We start from the raw sequence: 14,929 nt of genomic DNA on the forward strand, positions 1-14,929 counted from the left end.
TTTGCAAGCGTAACATTCTTTTAATGCCATTTTTGTGGGTAACACTTTACTGAGATCCAGCGTAAAAGTGTTCCAGCATTTCTTGTCTTTTGTGCCAGTGATAAGTCTCAAGGTGAATCCTTTCCTCTCCCCTGACAGCATAACCAATGCTCAGCGCTCTGATAACGGGTCCTACAGCTGCAAACTGAAAATCCACAATGAGGAAATTGAGTCAGACCCCATCTTCGTCCAGATGGAGGGTAAGCCGGGGCCTGAAAGAGGCATTTAGTTACAATGCCAGCGTGCTGGCAGGAGAGCTTGTGGCAGGGGTTGTGTATGGGGCTGGGCAGTTGGGAGCAGAAGCTGGACTGGGGTGAGAGCGAGCAATCCAGGAGCAGGAGATGGTGGAGTGGGCTGGGCTACTCAGTGTGGGAGGCAGGTGCCAGTGCACACGATGCCTGTGCTGAGAGCCACTGTTGCAGACCTGGGCGTTATTGGCTGTTAGTGTTATTGCTGCAAGTGTTTTTAAGGTGCCTGTCTCCGTGCCTTTCTGCGTAGGGCTCCCCCACTTCCTTCGGCAGCCCGAGAGTCTGAACGTTACCAGGAACAGACCGTTCAACCTCACGTGCCAGGCGATGGGGCCCCCGGAGCCCGTGCAGATTTACTGGTTTCGGAACAGCAGCAGGGTGAATGACCAGCCGTACATTTCCCCCTCCGTCCTGACTCTGCCAGGTGAGTGTCGCCCGGGGGCTGTTTCAGCGCACTGGGGGCTGTCACTGCAACAGGAGCATGGTAAGCTCCGTGGCTGCCCGGCTTGGCTGGCTGGCGTTCGCCGACTGAACTTGCTGGCGGGCGGTTGGCTGGTGCGCCTGGCTAACGGCTGGCCCGCAGAAGCAGCTAGGAACACAATGGCCCTTGCCTTCAGCCATCCTGCTCTGCAATAGACGTGATCTCATCTGGCTGCAGGACTCGCTCTCGTGTTGACTGGACGGTTACATCCTTGCACGGATATACAAAGAGTCGAACCCCGCCCTGATGGACACGTTGCCCTAGCAGGGTTCATGCCACGTCCCATTCCTCAGTACCACCTTAGAATGCAAAACCTGAACTCTGACCCCACCAGGGGGTGATGCAGAAATGATGGTTTGCGGGTCTCTGGTGGGCTGCAGGAGGCCTGGCCGGTCCAGATTGTGCTGATCCCTGCTGGCCTTGAAGTCTATAAATCGAGAGCTCTTCCTGCGTCATATGCTTCCCCGGTGCAGGGCTGTCTAGCAGACCGGCGTGGTGATGCCGCTGAGGTCAGGGTGGATGCTTTGTTACATGGGGTGGTGGGGACTGTGGTGCGTACGCTGCGTTACTCTGCACGTTGGCGCACGTGGGACCCAGTTCTAGCGCCCATCAGTGGAAGTGAGGAACATGGTGTGTTAAATGAGGAGGCTTAGCTGGCTGTGGAGAGTTTGTTTGGGTGCATGCTGCCCTTAAGGGTATGTCTTCATTGCAGAGTTAACCCAGGCTCTTCCCGGGGTGTTGCCCCAACCCCTGTCCCAGCCACTCGCACTCTGGCTGAGTATGATGCTGCTTTCGGCCCAGGCTCTCTGGCCCGTCTGGGGCTATAGGCTAGAGCCCCTGTGAGGCTGATAACCCACCTGGTTGGCAGCGAGGATGCAGGCTAAATTCTTCTAGGGCTGGTCCAGGGCCCGCCCACAACTCCTCCTACCCCCGACCCCATGTGCCAGAAGGACAGACAAGTTTTCCCACCATTCTCACAGGAGAGTAGCTCAGCACAAAGAACCGTGGGATGTGTGACACGCCCAGGTGAGCGCCACACCAGTGAGGACACCGGAACTCAAGTGCAGCTTTGCAGCGTGACACTCACCCCCGGGCTAGGCTGGTCCAAGTGCTATAGTTAACGCTGCAGTGAAGACATTAGCCCAGCGACCTGAACTGGCTTCAACCTCGGTGCACGCCATGGTTTAGTTTGGGTGGGTGGTGAGAGCAGGGATATTACAGCATTTGTCAGGGATCTCCTCCCACATGTGGACAATGAAACCACGTCAGCTCAGCTGACTCGCGGATTCGAATGAGCTGGACCATGAATTATTTGGGAGGTAAGAAGATTTTGCACCGTCCCTGTGATCGTGGCCTCTCGCGTGGCAGCACAATGCCGTACGCTTGGAGTGAATGCGTGGAGAGGCGGTGAAGGGAGCCCTAACTCAGCTGACTCGGTCGTCTTGTTCCTGAGGTGAAAGTCCCTGCTTTGCCTTTCCCGCCAGGCTCAGTATGGTGAGGGTGAAAACAGAGTCGTTGCTCAGGCTTGTCTGATAGTGCCACTTGCTGCGGTTCCAGGGCCCTGCGCGGGACAGCAGACTCAATCCCCATTCTTAAGTCCGGCAGGAACACGGAGCCGCGGCTTGCGGAGTGGAATGGACGGGGACGCTCGTCATACCCCGAGGGGGGGGACAGAGGTGATGTCTCCCCGCTGGGAGATACAGATTGGCTTTGGTCACATGAAGCAAACGGGCTGGTTTGGGGGCTTCTCGCCGGTTTCAGTAGTTTAGGGTTAGAAATTTCTTCTGACAAGGAGGTTTGCGGTCAAACTCCCCTTCCCCCATCTACAAACAGACCATCCCAGCCAGCAGCCCTGGGAAACTGCAAGCGCTGAGTCTATGGAGAAGGCTGTTTCCGATAAGAAAATGCACGTCTTGGTGCAGAGAGCCCAGAATCGCAAGGGAAGTCAGCGGGTGGCTCTAGCTTTGCTGTGGTGCTTCTGAGGGTCAGTTCCCCCACCAGCCCACACAGCGGTTTCCTTAGAGTTTGTCTACACTGCAGTTAACCCCCCTCGCACACCCCTGCCCTCCATGCAGCTGGGCCGTGTCACCTGACTCAGGCTCACGGGGCTGTAAAACTGCTGTGTAGACGGCGGAGCTGGGCGGGAGAAATGAAATGAAATGAGGAAGTGAAAGCGGCGTTTCCTGCGTGGTAGCTGGGTCCTCTCCATGGCAGGGTCACTGCGTGTATTTCCTTTCCTCTAAGGGCTGGATCCTCGGGACGCCTGCTGTGAGCTTCCATGAGAACAGGCAGGGCTGGGAGGGAGGTGGGCTGTCTTAGGCTGGCACACAAGGGAGCTGGATGAGGTGCATTCAGTCTGTCAGTGTATTGAGCGATCTTTGAGGCTTATAGTGGGTGCAGGATCACTGGGGTTCCCGGGCTGGCTTTTCCCCTGGGGCCACTGGCAGCCAGTGTAGGTCAGAGCAACTATGGGACTGCAGCTCCTCCGAATTGCACCGAGCCAAGAATCAGGGCCCTCATCTTTCTCCCCAGACTCATGGCTCCGTGGGGTGAGTGTTAGCACATGGCAGGGTTCCCTAGAGGTGCCTGCTGAGTGTCACTCTGGACTACAGGCTGGCGTGACCCTGGAGTTTCACAGGGGTATGAGTGTAGCTGAGATCATACCTGGTTACTCTCTGCTGTTGCCGCCCGCCAGGGGACCCCAGGAGCGAGAACAAATGGGGATGTAGAAGAGCCTTGGATATGCATGGAAGGTAGGGAGGGGAATGAGACCTGGCAAACCAGGGTGAATAAGGGAGAGAGACACGTCCTGTCTGGAACTGATCTTATTCTCACTGTGATGTAAAACCCAGGAGGATTTTGCCATAAAAGAGCAAAGAGGGGATTGCTTGATTCACTCCCAGCTGTACACGCGCTATGCTATAGCTGGCATGTCTTGGGCTCCAGAGAGATTTTAAAAGGCAGCGAAAACCAGAAGATCTGACTCATCCCTTCTGCATTTTCTGTCTATGTTTGGCAAACTCTAGGTCTGATGGTTGGAGCAGTTTTTCTCACCCAAGTCGCCCTATTGGCGTCAAAGGGACGACTTGCTTGAGTAAGGGCTGTTTGGCTGAGCAGAGGTTTCAGTGTAAGACCCTGACCCCCAGGATTATGGCCTAGAAAATTAGAAGGTAAAAATAAATCCTCTTTCCAAAAGCGTTTTGAAACCACTGAAAAGAACACTGGGAAATCCCAGCTCTGCCAGGCAGATAGGACTGAAATACAAGGATTGCCTTGTTTTATGGGATTTTTAATTGAAAACAGGAAAACTTCAGAGATATGTAAAAGTAAGGCAGGAAGGAAGCCAGTGAGTAACCCCTGCTCCCCATTAAACAATTCTGGATTATTGTGCCAGGCGTTCCTTACCATTGTGAGAACAGGAGCGTGAATAAGGAAAGTTGTCCATAACATCACATCAGCTGAAAAATATATCCCAAGGAGAGAATGTTGGAAACGAAACCTGCAAAAACGTGCACAAAGCCGATTGCAAACCGTTAAGTCCCACTAGTAAAAGTCAACGGCTAGGAAGCGAAGGCAATTATCTCTGCCAAACACCGCTGTGCAAAAGGCTTGGGAGCACTGTTAGAGCTAGTCGGATCTGTCATTAATTTCAGTAGGCGGTGGGTATACTTTGTTGTCAGTTAGGTGCATGCGTGCTCTCTCCGTGCGCTCTCCCAGCCCTGCACAAACAGTTGGTTCAGCAGATCTCGATAGCACTACCCAGAAAGAACGACCACTGGCACGGTTCAGTGACAAAGACACTCGGCCAGGTTTATTGCCCTCAAGATAGTCCTAGCACCCTGGCTCCATGGTTACAGGTATGCTAAAACACGAGTACCCAGTGTGCAGCAGGACTTTCTGATGCCCCCTTGGCCACACAAAGGGTTAAGGTGAGGTACCCCAATCTTTACAGACCGAGACAAACAACTTCCGTGCCACCTCACGTGTTTCAGGACACCTGCTTGTTGCCTCCCTTTGTATTATGCTCCAGGTGTCTTGGACAAAACATCCTCTTATCTGGTGTTAGTTCGGGATGTCCCTGGGCTAATCTTCTGGAGTGTGTTCTCACATATACCCAGTATCTGTTGCTTCTTAGAAATGCCTGTGTTTTAGCAATACTTTTGCCAAGGACACGTATCAGACAGTAAACTTGTAAACATCTGCTTTAATCCAGGGCCTGATTTTGGTTCACGGCCTCTGGGTCAGGCCTCCAATCTTGCACCAGGTCCCGTGCTCCAGGCTCTCTCTCTCCTACGTATTTATAATACCGGTCTGGTAATTAAAGAGTAGCTATATTGTAGTTACAGCCCAGTTCTAATTATTGATAGCTGTCATTACCATTAATTCCTGTAACCAGAAGCTGTCCTTCATGCCTGCGTTACTCAGTATTGCCCCTTTGGTCTCGTACCAAATTCCTGTCTATCTTTTAGAATCCTGGTACATTAGCTCCATAGTAACCACCCTGTCATTATTGGAAGTGAGGAAACTCCACATTTCCACCTCAGATATTTAACTTTAAGAGAAGCAGTCGGAGGCGGAGAAGCATTATGAAAATACAAATAGAAACTAGGAATTCCTCAGAAACCTGCAATATGTTTCATTTCAGACTTCTCAACCCCTCCCCCCCCCAGAGATACCAGGCACAGTGCTAGAATTGGTGGTAATTAGTCATATCAAAAGTTAGAACAGTTCTGTAACTACACTCTAGTTAATGGTGATGTAATATGATGTATATCTAATGAGGGGAATATTCCTATAATCATTAAGACATCCAGCATTAAGCTTTTGCTTGTATAATCGTAAAGGGGATCCAAGTGTGGATGAAATCTTGATGCCCATCCTAGAGATAGAGAGTTTTATCCATCATCAAAATGAGCCGTGTCCTCTTGAGCATTGCTGATTTTTATTTTATATTCTGCCTCCTAGTCTGATCAGAGCAGAAACTGAATGAGCCCTTGTCTTTTGGAAGGATTCAGTGTGTGGCACGTAGATATGTGGGGGTGTGTATGGGTGTGGCTGGAATAAGGGATAATAGTGATCAATAACACAGAGAGGTTGGGAAAGGGGAGATCTGTGGATTTGGGCAGCTTGGAAGATGAGCCCACTCTCGGGAACATGTAAAGTGAACCAAGTTCTAAGAACTCACTGGTTTGTTTCACCGTTTGCCAGACGCTGGGAATGGGCGACGGGATGGCTCACACGCTAATTGCCCTGTTCTGTTCATTCCCTCTGGGGCACCTGGCACTGGTTACTGTTAGCAGACAGAATCCTGGGCTAAATGGACCCTTGGTCTGACCCAGTCTGGCCGCTCTTATGTGCTTATGTTCCTTGCTGTACCCTTTAGGTTTGGAACCCATTGGCCCCTCTGCAGTAGTCTAGGCTCTGAATATGAAGGTCTGGTTTATTAGCCCACTACGCAATAGTCTACTTACAAAGGGCCAAGCTGATGGCAAAGCGTCCATTGACTTTAAAGGGTCAGGATTTGGCCCATAACGAGCGCTTGTGTTTCAGTGCTGCAGCAGCCTATGGACTGAGAGACCATTTTCCCTACCCCCAGTGCGCGCCTCTGGGCAGGTGATTGATCCTGGCAGTAGCAGTGCTGGGATTGTAACAGGGCTTGCTGGCAGGCAGCTCCGGGAGTCTGTCTGAGAGCAGAACGCACCAGCAGTGCGGTGGGAAGTTTCCTTTCCCCAGCTCTCATTCCGACCAGCGAGGGCTACAGCTTCCCACCCCGTCCTTGGAGCAGGCAGCAGGGGCACTGTAAGTAGGAAAATATAGGCCCTCCCCCCAAAATACCCTGCAGTTCCTGTCGTGGACGGGGACACGGCATCTTCACAATCCCTGCCTTAGACACAGATTGTCCATTGGCAAAAAATGCGTAGGTGGGCAGCTCTGCCCGGCTGCAGAGGGGTTGCTAGGCTCCTCCCCTCCACGGCAGAAGTGGCTGGTAGTGGCTTAAAGAGTTATTTAAAGTGAGACACTTAAGGTTGGGCACCCTCCCCAAACTCCTAAGGAGAGCCCTGGTCTCAGTGGCCTGTCTCTGTGTCCTGCACGCCAAGGAACAGCGTGTCCCTGGCGTCGACGTGCAGGATCACGCAGAGGAGGAAGTGGGTTGGGAAAGGGGACGCCCTGACTCTGAGTCTACTGTGGTATCCAGAGGATCCCACAACATGTTGTGCACATACTTTTCCCTTCCCCTTGGATTCTGGAAGTAACGCCCGGTATTCTGGCCTCCGTCCCACTGGGCGAGCTGCCCGTTCAGATAAGGGCACTGCCGACATTCCTATATGATCAGCAAAGGCCAATACAAATCATAAGCAATGCCTTCATCCCAGTGTTTTAGCTAGAAGCCAGTCAGCCTTAGATTGTCTGTCCCCACCCGCGCCCCTCAGTCCAGACCCTTTTCCCAGCAGGGGTCTCTCGACTGAAACCCCTTCCCTGTCGACCCCCGCGTGGGCCTGGGTGGGTCGAGCGGTTTGATTGGCAGGGAGAGGCCAGAATTCTGGGCCCTTCCAAACTAGCACTAAAATATTTGTCCCCCTGCCTTTAGGAACAGTTGCTGCACAGGGCACGGGGAGCTTTGGTCCTGTGCCCACAGAACCAGCGGCGGGGTGGGCTAGCCAGCCTTTGTCATTGTAGGACCTGTCTTGCAAAAGAAGGGAGTTCTTCAAGTGACTCTTTAAACTGCCAGGCCAGCCACCTCTGCTGCGTGTTTAGGAGGGGGCAGAGCCGTGGAGCAGCGTGGGCTTCAGCAGCTAGCGGCACCAGCAGGCCCGTGGGGGGTTAAATCCTTCCTGCGACGTTCCCCAGAACGCACAGTCCCCTTGCAGCAGTCCAGGATGCTCCGTTCTGGCCATGGCTTGTGTTCCCGTTTGGAAGAAGTGAGGTTTTGGGTGAGGCACCGTTATCCGGGTGGGGGTCACGTCTGGATCCCGGGGGGTTCTGCTGCTGCTATCGCACTTGGATGACTTGGGCAGTCTTTAAAAACCAACCAAAGGTTTAAAGGCTATTGTCATGGGTTCTTCCTCTTTCTGCCTCTCCATTTCTCAAATGGGGCAACAGCTGCTGCTGTGGACTACAGAACTGGGTCTGCCCCCTTCATCGCACGCTTATGTTCTCTGCTTCTTAGTTAAAGTATTTGGGTGAAATCCGGGCCCTACTGAAGTCTGCGGGAGTTCTACATAGGTTTTTATACCGCGCTCATCACTATAGTATCTGAGCACCTGGCTTCATTGGGACCAGGATGTCCACTTTCTCCTCTCCTGCTTACTGTGCTGCACGTGCAGAAATGCAGCCTACGGCAAATTTGAAGTGGTTCGTGCAAAAATGGGTTATTCATGTTCATGGGGAAAAGAAAATAACTTTTTAAAAACAAAAGAAGCTGCAAAGTCTCCCCTTAAATTCTCTTCCTCGTGTGTGAAGGTGTGTTGACGTTCAGGCGTGATTATGGCTAGCTGAACAACACCTGGGAATTGGTATCTTTGTGTGAAATTAAATGAGCTTGAAAGAAATACAGGGTGGTGAAAGGACTTCCCTTTGTCCTGCGAATGTTCACCACCGCCTGGCCATTGTCCGGTTATAGTGGACTCAATGTATCAGATGACTTTTAAAAAACTAACTTTGGATTTGTGGATGATCTTCGCACTATACCCAGGTGTACAGACACTCTTTTCCCAACCTATGTATTCTATAATTTTTTTAACATGAGCTTTAATAAAATGTTTAAATCTGTTTTTTTATCCTACTGCAGGTCTTAGTGAAACTGCAATATTCAGCTGTGAAGCTCACAATCGGAAAGGACTAACTGCCTCGAATGAAGTGCAGATCAATATAAAAAGTAAGTGATGAACATGAAGTCTGTCTCACTACTGCTGCTACGGCCTCTGCCTAGTAAACTGTCTGTGGCTCCTACCTGAGCCCGCGTGGCGGTGAGACTGTGGAATTAGGTTATTGTTAGAGCTGGTTGGGAATTTTTGGACAACAAATTTTGTGCTAGAAATTGCCGATTCATCAAAACCAAAACTATCCACGGAAAGGGTCAGTTTCAATCTGTTTTGGAAAAACCTCGGGAAACAAAGTTTCGAAATCATCCAAATGTCCCATTTTGACATTTTACAAAACAAAGTATAGTTGTTCAGGTCAAAATGACGTGTTGTCTTAACATTTAAAATTTGATTTATAGTTTGACATTTTTTTGTTTTCAGGGTTTTTTTTTAATGTAGAAAAAACCCTTTAGAAATGATCTCCGGGTTTCACTTGACCCAGTCTGATATTTTTGCATTTTTGGGCAGTGACATTTTCAAGGTTTCGCGTTTTCATCCCAATTCAGGGTGGGAAAATATTGTCAAAAATCTCAAAAATTCTCGTCGGACAGGAGAACTGTTTCCTTCCCAGCTCTAGTCATTGCATTGGTAGCTGTGCTCCAAAGCCGGTCTCAAACCTCCGCCAGGCCACGGCAGAGATTCCTGCAGGTTGTATTGTTGGGGAGAGCAGGTATTGCCCCTACCCCAGAGGACAAGATGCACCAACCCCATAAATCCTAAGGCACTGAGAGTTGGATGGAGGCACAGCGTGTCTGCGCTTTGGTCTGAGTCTCTCCCCTCCACAGCAGGGCATGCTGCCTTCCCTCCCTTGCTGGCCACTGCAACAACAAACCCCCCTGGTGATTATGGCTGCAAGGATCCCCTGCTGGGATTCTGCTAGCTGGAAAGCTGGGCGTCCGCAGGGCTGTGACTGGGGGAGGAAGCACCCGAGAGCTCGCTTGTAAGCAGAGCTGTCAAACCGAGGGGAGTTTCAGAAGGGCTGTGCCATTCCCTCCCTTCCTTCCTTCATGGTCTGAGCCAGCCTCCATGTTTCCATCGGAAGGGACGGGAATTCCTGAAATTCCCAAGCCGGAGTCGCCCTGGCGGCCAAGGGAGTGTTTTCCCTGAGCCCACGCGCTCTCAGCCGAGGCAGAGCACGGGTTTCAGTTCACAGACACAGAGCCTGTGCAGACGGCTCCAGGAAAGGTGAAGACGGTCTGTTGCGTTCTGGTTTCCACATGGAGTTTGTGTCCAGTGCTCCTGAACGAGTCCCCGCTCCCACCCCAGCCTGCGAAGCTGGGTTTCTCTCGTCCCGGCCAGCTGCCCTCATCTGACCCAGAGGGCTGCAAACAGCCACAGTCACTCCCTTAGGGCTTTGCCAGCAGCCCCCCTTCCCCTCCACACACACACACGATCGGGCTCGGCTGCCTGGCCGAGTACCTCGAAGGAGAGTGCCCGGATGGCCTCTATTTTTAAGTCTGCCCCATAAATTAGGGCTGTAAAGGGGAGCATCTGACTAACTCACCCATTTGGTGTTTGACTTCCTGCGAGGGATGGTGCTGCAGGCTCTGGGAAGTCATTCCCCCCGTCCCAGCACCTCAGGGTGCCATATCCAGGCCTCAGATGGCAGCAGCACCCAGGCTGGCAGGGACAGGGCCCAGCCTGCAGCACCTGTCCCAGAGACCGGGAAAGGGGAGAGTGCAGGGAGCAGATAGCCCATGTGGAGGGTCAGAGGCCTCGTTTCTTCCTTCGGGTAACATGGCCCCACAGGGGATGCGTAAAGCATGGGCAGGCGCTGTTCCCAGTCTGCTGCTCACCGCTGGCACTGCGGAGGCACCCGGACACACCAGCAAGCTGATGCTGTGTATTGTTACATAAACATAATGGTGAGCCCTGCGCTTTGCCTCTGACCTGTCCCTCCCGCCGGGCGTCGCATCTCCAGGGCAGCTGGGATGGGCTCAGGAGGAGGGCAGCGGTCTGCTGCATCCCCCTCCCAGCCCCCCTCTCCCTCAGCAGGCAGCTTTCTCCCGGCCTTCACACACAGCACTGTGTCCCCCTCCTCTGAGAAAGCCTTCCCTTAACCCCTTTGGCACCCCTGCCCCCTCAGACCATCCAGTCACCCGCTTCTGAGCGCCGGGCCCGTGAAAGGAGACACGTTTCCGACTGTCACCGAGGGTACGTCTGCCCAGCCCGCAGCAGCCAGACTCCCGACTCGGGGCTCCAGCCAGCGCTCTGCCGACAGCGGTCTGCCCGGGGTTCTGACCAGCGCTTGGCTCAACCCAGCTGTGTCCTGCAGTTCAGAGTGGGCAGCGGCCAGGGGCAGGTGATCCTTGGCCAGGGAGAGCAGCTCTCCGGGGCGACGGGACAGAGCACGGCGTGAGAAATCAGTGATGCCCACTTGAAGCTCTCGCGCTGAGCACGCGTTGCGGGGCCGAGCACGCCCGAGCTCACGCCCGTGCTGTAGAGATGAGAACGGCCCTAGGATTTGTCTGCACGGGGCGGCCATGCACAGCACAGGGGTGATTTCTAAAGTGCACTCACCCGCAGCACAGCAGTTACTCCGTGGAGACGCTGCTGGTGCGCACTGGAAGTGCCCTATGAGTGGGTTCCAGGCAAGCTCCCAGCCCTAGGGACCCCCACAAGCCATTGCTCCCCACCCCTCTGTCAGGCCACTGCTTGAATCTGCCTTCCACCGGGGGTGCCGCTCCCCTTGGCCCAACACAGCCCTGGGACGGGACGGCTTATTTCTCTTGCGGGGGCTTCTGCCGCCTCCACAGCGCTGAGTTCAGCGTTCCGGTGTTTCTCCTACAAAGCTTGCACATGCGCGTTTTCGCACCACAGCCGGCTGGGAGCCTGCGTTGTGTTCTCCCGCGTTAGAGCTGACCGGGGCTGGCTTTCTCCTGTAGGAACTCCAGCCGCGCCGGCCGAAGTGCGTGTCCTGAATAGAACAGCGCACAGCCTCATGGTGTCCTGGGTGCCGGGCTTCGACGGCTATTCGCCTCTGCACAGCTGCCGCCTCCAGGTAAGCCTTGGCGTCGTGCTTCGAGCCACTTGTGTTTGCTGTGGCGTGGTGCTGGCAAGGAGGCTGCAGGCCAGGCTGGGCCTGTCTCTCCTCGCACATGCACCAGCCTAAGCCAGGGATAGCCGCATTGCCGCTCGGGTAGATGACTTGGTCAATGCTGGTGGAAGAGAGAGGAGATTCGGGCCGTCTCCGTGCTCGAGAAATAAGAACACAGGCTCCTGTTCCATCTGCGGGTGGGGAGGCCCTGCCGGACCAGCCGAAAGACACGGGTCTTGTCTGTGCGGAGCAGCTGGCAGGCCATGTGCCATCTGCACATTGCTCATCTCTTGCTGGGCTGGTGGTCTGGGGTCCCAGAAGGGTCAAGACCCTCATGGGGTCAGGGTGTCAAAGCCATGAGGTCCCTGCTGGCCAGACACCTGCAGCCGGGCAGTGGGACCTGTGGGCGCTGGATTTGGGGGCATCTCGGAGTTTCCTGGAAGCCCCACCCGTGCGGTTGTGCTCCCCAGGGATTAGTAGATCCCTGCGTGGCACAGGGCTCAGCTGTGATGTGCCACGATGCCGCATCAGGGCAGTGCCCGGTATGCACTCCCTCCTACACCCCCATCACGGGGGGTGAGCAGTGTAAATAGCTTTCCCACTGCATGGCCTGTCTGCATTGCACCGTGGGGCCTCTGGAGCTTCAGTAGCACCTGTGGGGGTGGGTGGCAGAGCCATTCGGTGATGAGCAGGGGAAGAGGCCTCCCCTCACGAATGGTCCCAGCGTTCAGCTCAGCTGTGTGGGTGGGACACTGGGCAGAGGGAGCGCGTTGGCGCTAGTAAATGTCTGACGCCCGGACAGATGCTCACAAGGCGATGCTAGATGTTTGAGTCTGAAATGGTCACAGATCCTACTCAGAGCCCAGCTCGCCTCAAGGCAACACTACTGCTGCTGGAGTCGGGACTGCCGGGAAGAATGGCGCTTTTAAAGCAGGGTCCTGGCCATTGGCAGGGCACTCCCCCTGCCGTGGGGAGAATCCAACCTGGCAGCTACAGCTTTTCCACTGCAGTGGTTTAGAAGCCATAAAAGGTTTATGTTGTGTTAATATCTGTCCCGTTTGACAAGCCGATAAAGCAGGTCAAAAGCAAAATAAAGCTTTCAAAGTGCCCCCAGGCAGACTTAACGTTCTAGGACACCTCTCCACTCTCAGCACTCCGCTGGCCAGCCGAAGGAAGTTGGCTTCCTGATAAATGATTGAGTGAGTGACGATATTTATTTCTTTATAGGCACGTTGGGGCCATTCCTGCAAGTGGCTCCCATGTAGCTCTAACCTGGAAAGGCAGGGGGCATTCCAGGGCCCAGTCCTTTTTCTGCTCTTTGGTCATTTCGTTCTTGTTTATAAGGGGTTCATTTTTTTTCTTCATCGGAATAATAGCTAGTTTTATTGAATACTGATTTGCTAAGGGAAATGCCGGGTGGTACATAACTAAACGCCACTCTGTGCCGTGGCTTATTCAGAATGTCCCATCGTTATTAACCCCTTCAGTCAGGTACATACAGCTTAGGACGCTCATTTCAAAGGTTGAACCTTTTTCAGGAAAACGGTCCTTTGGCTTAGACGCATTGTGGTGGCTAAAATCTGCGTTTTAAAAGTCACCCGGCACGGCTGAGGGAGTACGCTCGGCTCTAGCCTGGGGCTTGGACGGAATCCGAGCGGGGTCAGGCGACATCTTTAGCATTCCATTGCACCCCCAGGAGTCCCGGCTCTGAGAGCACCTGGCCTGTGGATGAATTAAAATGTTGAACAATGTACATAATAAAAATAGTGAGTAAGACCAGCCTTCCATCCATTTGCCCTCAGTCACGTCCACGGTGTCGGATCTGAATGACTCCGCCGACGACACGTCATAACCCCCTCTGTATGAGGGCTGGTGAAAGTGAAAGGTCTCTGGGGATGTCATCCAGTATAATGTGAGCGCAGCCTTTAACGGTCCATTCTTACTACAGCTCAGGAAGTAGGGTGGAGGGACAAAGAATTTCCTGTGACTTAATTTACATGACCCGTCACTAGGAAATAGCCTTTTAAATCCGAAAACAAGATGTGTTTCCTGGCAAGAACGACTGCGGTGACTCAACCACTGTACTCGCACCTCCTTCGCTGTTCAGCCTGGCGCAGGTGATGCCGTCTTGCCAAATGTGTAGTTCGTTTTTGACCCTGTCGGTGACAATAACGGGTGCTTTCCTTGCCCCAGCTAGCAGGAACTGAGCCCTGCGTTCCAGTTCTGAATGAGCCGTGTCTGACGGCCCCTCTCTGGAAAGAATCGACAAGACTCAGGTGGATTTAGAATTCATAATCGTGACCAGTCCGCCTGCATTTTAGAAATCCATTTGCATGTTTGGTCGCTGATCGTACGTTCTAGATATACGTATCTCAGCCTTATTTGGAGGAATATTGCTAAGGTTTTGCTTAGGATTTTGTGAACCAAATTCTACCCTCAGACATGCACAGCCCCCTCCCGTTGAGGTCAGTAGGAGTTATGGATGTGTATCAAAGGCAGCGCTGGGCCCTCTCGATTTAGCCCATGTTCCCCGCTGAACAAGACGGTGTAAATCACATCCCACAACCCCCTTTTAGCGGTGAGTCCCTGGAAAGTGCCGTGCGTCACCTTGACCAGTACTGAGGGGGCCCCCGGTGAGCAGTCTGCAGGAAGCTAATGGGAACACCACTGCAGGGATAGCGCTCTGAGGGAAGATGCTGTGTGATGCAGGGTTTCCCCCAGAATATTCTGAGAATTGGGTGTCAGTGTCTGGAGTCCGGGTGTCTCAGGGGATGTGCTTTCCTCGCCCTACCATCTACTTAAAAAAGATCTGACTTGTTGTCATGCAGGTGCTTTTCAAAGATCATGTTTCTCTCTGTCGCTTCCTTGCTTGACTCTCACTGTGATCGAACAGTAAAGGGCCCGACTTCCAGAGGGGCTGATTGGACAAAGCCAGTGAGGACTGGGGGCACGCAGCGCCCCTGGGAATCGGGCCCATCACAACCGGTGCTGACGGGTTCAAAAGACTGCAGGGCTGAGCAGGGCGGCTTTCTTTTGCCCCTTTGGCTCTTCATAGCACATTTGACTGTGTAGGACTGAGACAGGCCGTCCACACCCATATGCAAACTACGCAGCTGCGTGGGGCACCATCAGTTGCCCCAAATTTCCTGGTGCCCTACGCAGCTGCGTGCTACTCCAGCGGCCAGCCTGATTCCCCCAGCCGGCTGAGCCGGCCAGGAAAACTACCCCTGTACTCACCCTGCGCACACTCCACCCCTTCCCC

The 14,929-nt window shown here is 53.4% G+C and overlaps 1 protein-coding gene across 2 annotated transcripts in view; it reads left to right on the forward strand.

The window, feature by feature from the left end:
• Positions 1-14,929, forward strand: part of MERTK (MER proto-oncogene, tyrosine kinase) — a 63,718-nt gene that overhangs the window by 13,331 nt on the left and 35,458 nt on the right. For both annotated transcript variants that reach the window (XM_054023970.1, XM_054023971.1), the window contains exons 3-6: positions 139-239; positions 538-711; positions 8,558-8,644; positions 11,516-11,631. In XM_054023970.1, coding sequence (XP_053879945.1) covers positions 139-239; positions 538-711; positions 8,558-8,644; positions 11,516-11,631 — 478 coding nt within the window. The remainder of the gene's footprint in view (positions 1-138; positions 240-537; positions 712-8,557; positions 8,645-11,515; positions 11,632-14,929) is intronic.

This window comes from Malaclemys terrapin, chromosome 3, assembly GCF_027887155.1.
Source record: "Malaclemys terrapin pileata isolate rMalTer1 chromosome 3, rMalTer1.hap1, whole genome shotgun sequence".
In the NCBI taxonomy this organism is placed as follows: domain Eukaryota; kingdom Metazoa; phylum Chordata; order Testudines; family Emydidae; genus Malaclemys; species Malaclemys terrapin.